Source organism: Chanodichthys erythropterus, chromosome 9 (genome assembly GCF_024489055.1).
Source record: "Chanodichthys erythropterus isolate Z2021 chromosome 9, ASM2448905v1, whole genome shotgun sequence".
Taxonomy (NCBI): Eukaryota; Metazoa; Chordata; class Actinopteri; order Cypriniformes; family Xenocyprididae; genus Chanodichthys; species Chanodichthys erythropterus.
Window position 1 is genome coordinate 18,655,930 of NC_090229.1, and position 2,517 is coordinate 18,658,446.

Here is a 2,517-nt window from a genome sequence, read left to right on the forward strand (position 1 = left end):
TTAAAGCGCTTGCTATTGCTAGCCTCTCTGAAATTACCTACCCTACCTTTAATGCTCAATACCCTTGTGAAGGCAAAAGCCCCAGTATGCATACCATATGTCGAACTTTGCCAAACAACACAAAAATAATTGGCTTAATAAAAATTTTGATAAATCTCAAATAAACACAATAAACACAATGTGAGAATATTTGTTTCAAAGTTAACAGTAAAATTACTTGACTAAAAATGTTGTGTGGGGCGACTCCCCAAAAATGTATATAATTTTTTATATTAATTATAAATAATTAATTTCATGATATTTCTGAAAAAACTTTTGTCATTAAATATAATGATTTAGATAAGTGCACATGTATTCAAGATGAAAGAAAAATATGTTACTTTTTTCTTGATGGTTACACTTAACATTTTAGAGCACAGGTTCTCAAACAAAACTTTCAAGGGGGCTGCAGGATGACTTAAAAGTATTTAAACTATTAAATTATTATTGATATTAAAAAAAATATCTAGCTCAAATCTAAATTAAAATGCTAAAAACACATAAAATCATGATGTAAACTAAAATCATACAATCATAGTTACAGTTAACTATTGTTTTTGAAGTACTCACTAAGTCAGCATGTTTGATTTAAAAGTAACAAAATCATCTATGCAAATGTAATCTTTTAATAAAGTGCCAGAAAATTAAAAATTTGAAACAAGCAAAACAACCAAAAGGGTCCTTTTAGGTCATTTATCTACCAACTGACATGGCATCGAAGATAAGGTTTCAGCATCTAGGAGACACCCTTCTGCTGTAATAACTCCAGAAGATCAAACTGTAAGAATTTAGCAGCTTTTATGAATTAAACTATAAGATTATTTTAGCACTGTAAAGCTATCAGCCAAATAAGCACAATGGACGTAATGCACATAATAGCCTTAGATCTCAAACAATCCCACCTGACAGATTGGTTGTTAACTAAAAAAAAAAAAAAAAATGAATATATTAAAAATAATTTATCAGTGTTATTGCAGTATTAATTACATTTATTCAACGTGTCAATGTTTTTAGGTCCATAACTGACTGAAACTTACAGAAAAAGAAAATGTGTTTTAGTAGATTGAAAATGTATTATTTGTTCAGAAACTCTGCAAAATATTCGTTTTATTCATTCATGAAAATATTAAATATGGTCCACTCTCGCTGAATAATGAGACATAATATGTAAACAATGGTTTTAAAGCATGTAATTATACAAAGTGCAGACATTGTTCAGTCTTAAAACGGCACGGCACATCGATTCCTCACATTTGCAAATAAAAAACAAATTATCACTGTATTGTTTGGATGCTACTTACAAGTTAAATGTCCTTGTGGCACTTTCTTGATTTTCTGATGGACAATCCAGGTCGTTATATTATTTTAAAAAGCAAGAAACAAACTCTTTCTATTAGTCGGAAAACAAAAATTATTGCGGCTCATAAAAGGCGCTGAATTCATGACTACTAGAGTCTACACGGTTCTCATGGTGAGTATTTTAATTGCACGCACCCGCCCTTCAACTCACTCTCATCGGACATCTTCTTCCAGCTGATGTTCCAGATCAAATAACCTGTCAGTCATGTCAGCTGCCACACCAGCCCCATCTTCTGCTACTAAAACGCCAAGACGAAGATCCAAGGCCAAGAAGTCAGGACCCAGTGTGTCTGATTTGATCCTCAAGGTCTTGTCATCTTCAGAGGAGCGTGGTGGCGTCTCTCTGGTCGCTCTGAAGAAAGCGCTGTCTGCCAGTGGTTATGATGTGGTAAGAAACAACGCGCGCATCAAGCTGGCAGTTAAGCGGCTGGTGGCCAGCGGTCGCCTGATTCAGACCAAAGGCACTGGAGCATCTGGATCATTTAAGATCGGCTCGAAAGCTGCTACAAAGCCTAAGAAGGCAAAGGCGAAGAAGGCAAAGAGAAAGACGGCCAAGAAACCTGCCGGGGCAAAGAAATCCCCTAAGAAGAAAAGGAGAAATTTAAGAAGTCCTGCAAAGGCCAGCGAGACAGCTGCGGTCAAGAAGAACACAAGACCCAAGAGGGCCAAACGAAGAGCTTCCAAATCAAGCAAAGCAAAAACTGCCAAGAAATAATTTGTTTGTTCATACTTTTTAAAGGATATTGCTTCCTTTGTAAAATAAATAAATAATTAATGAAAATCTTTTTATTCTCTTGGTGCATTGAATTTGGTGTTTTGATAATATAATAATAATTATTATTATTATTTTACTATTTACAACAGACCAAAGTTCATATTAGCCTAATTCCCATATTTGGCCAATAATACCCTTTTATAGAGTTAATAGGTAACTCTATTATAGGTTATTTATAATTTTTTGGCAAATCATACCAACGGATGATAAGTGTTAATAATCACATGACTGGTAGAGAGTTTTGTAGTGAAAAGTGTAATTATTACGCTTTACAGTATACACGTTAATCCACTAGATGGTGTTCTCTGAAAAGCAGTGAGTCGTCCTTCAGGGTAGCCAACTCT

At 34.3% G+C, this 2,517-nt stretch overlaps 1 protein-coding gene across 1 annotated transcript; it reads left to right on the forward strand.

Annotated features, from left to right (window-relative positions):
* The first annotated feature begins 1,539 nt into the window (after window positions 1-1,539).
* Window positions 1,540-2,113, forward strand: LOC137026409 (histone H1.4-like). Its single transcript, XM_067393747.1, has one exon. It carries the CDS (start codon window positions 1,604-1,606, stop codon window positions 2,111-2,113), a length of 510 nt encoding a protein of 169 aa, XP_067249848.1. The 5' UTR covers window positions 1,540-1,603.
* The last annotated feature ends 404 nt before the right edge of the window (window positions 2,114-2,517 follow it).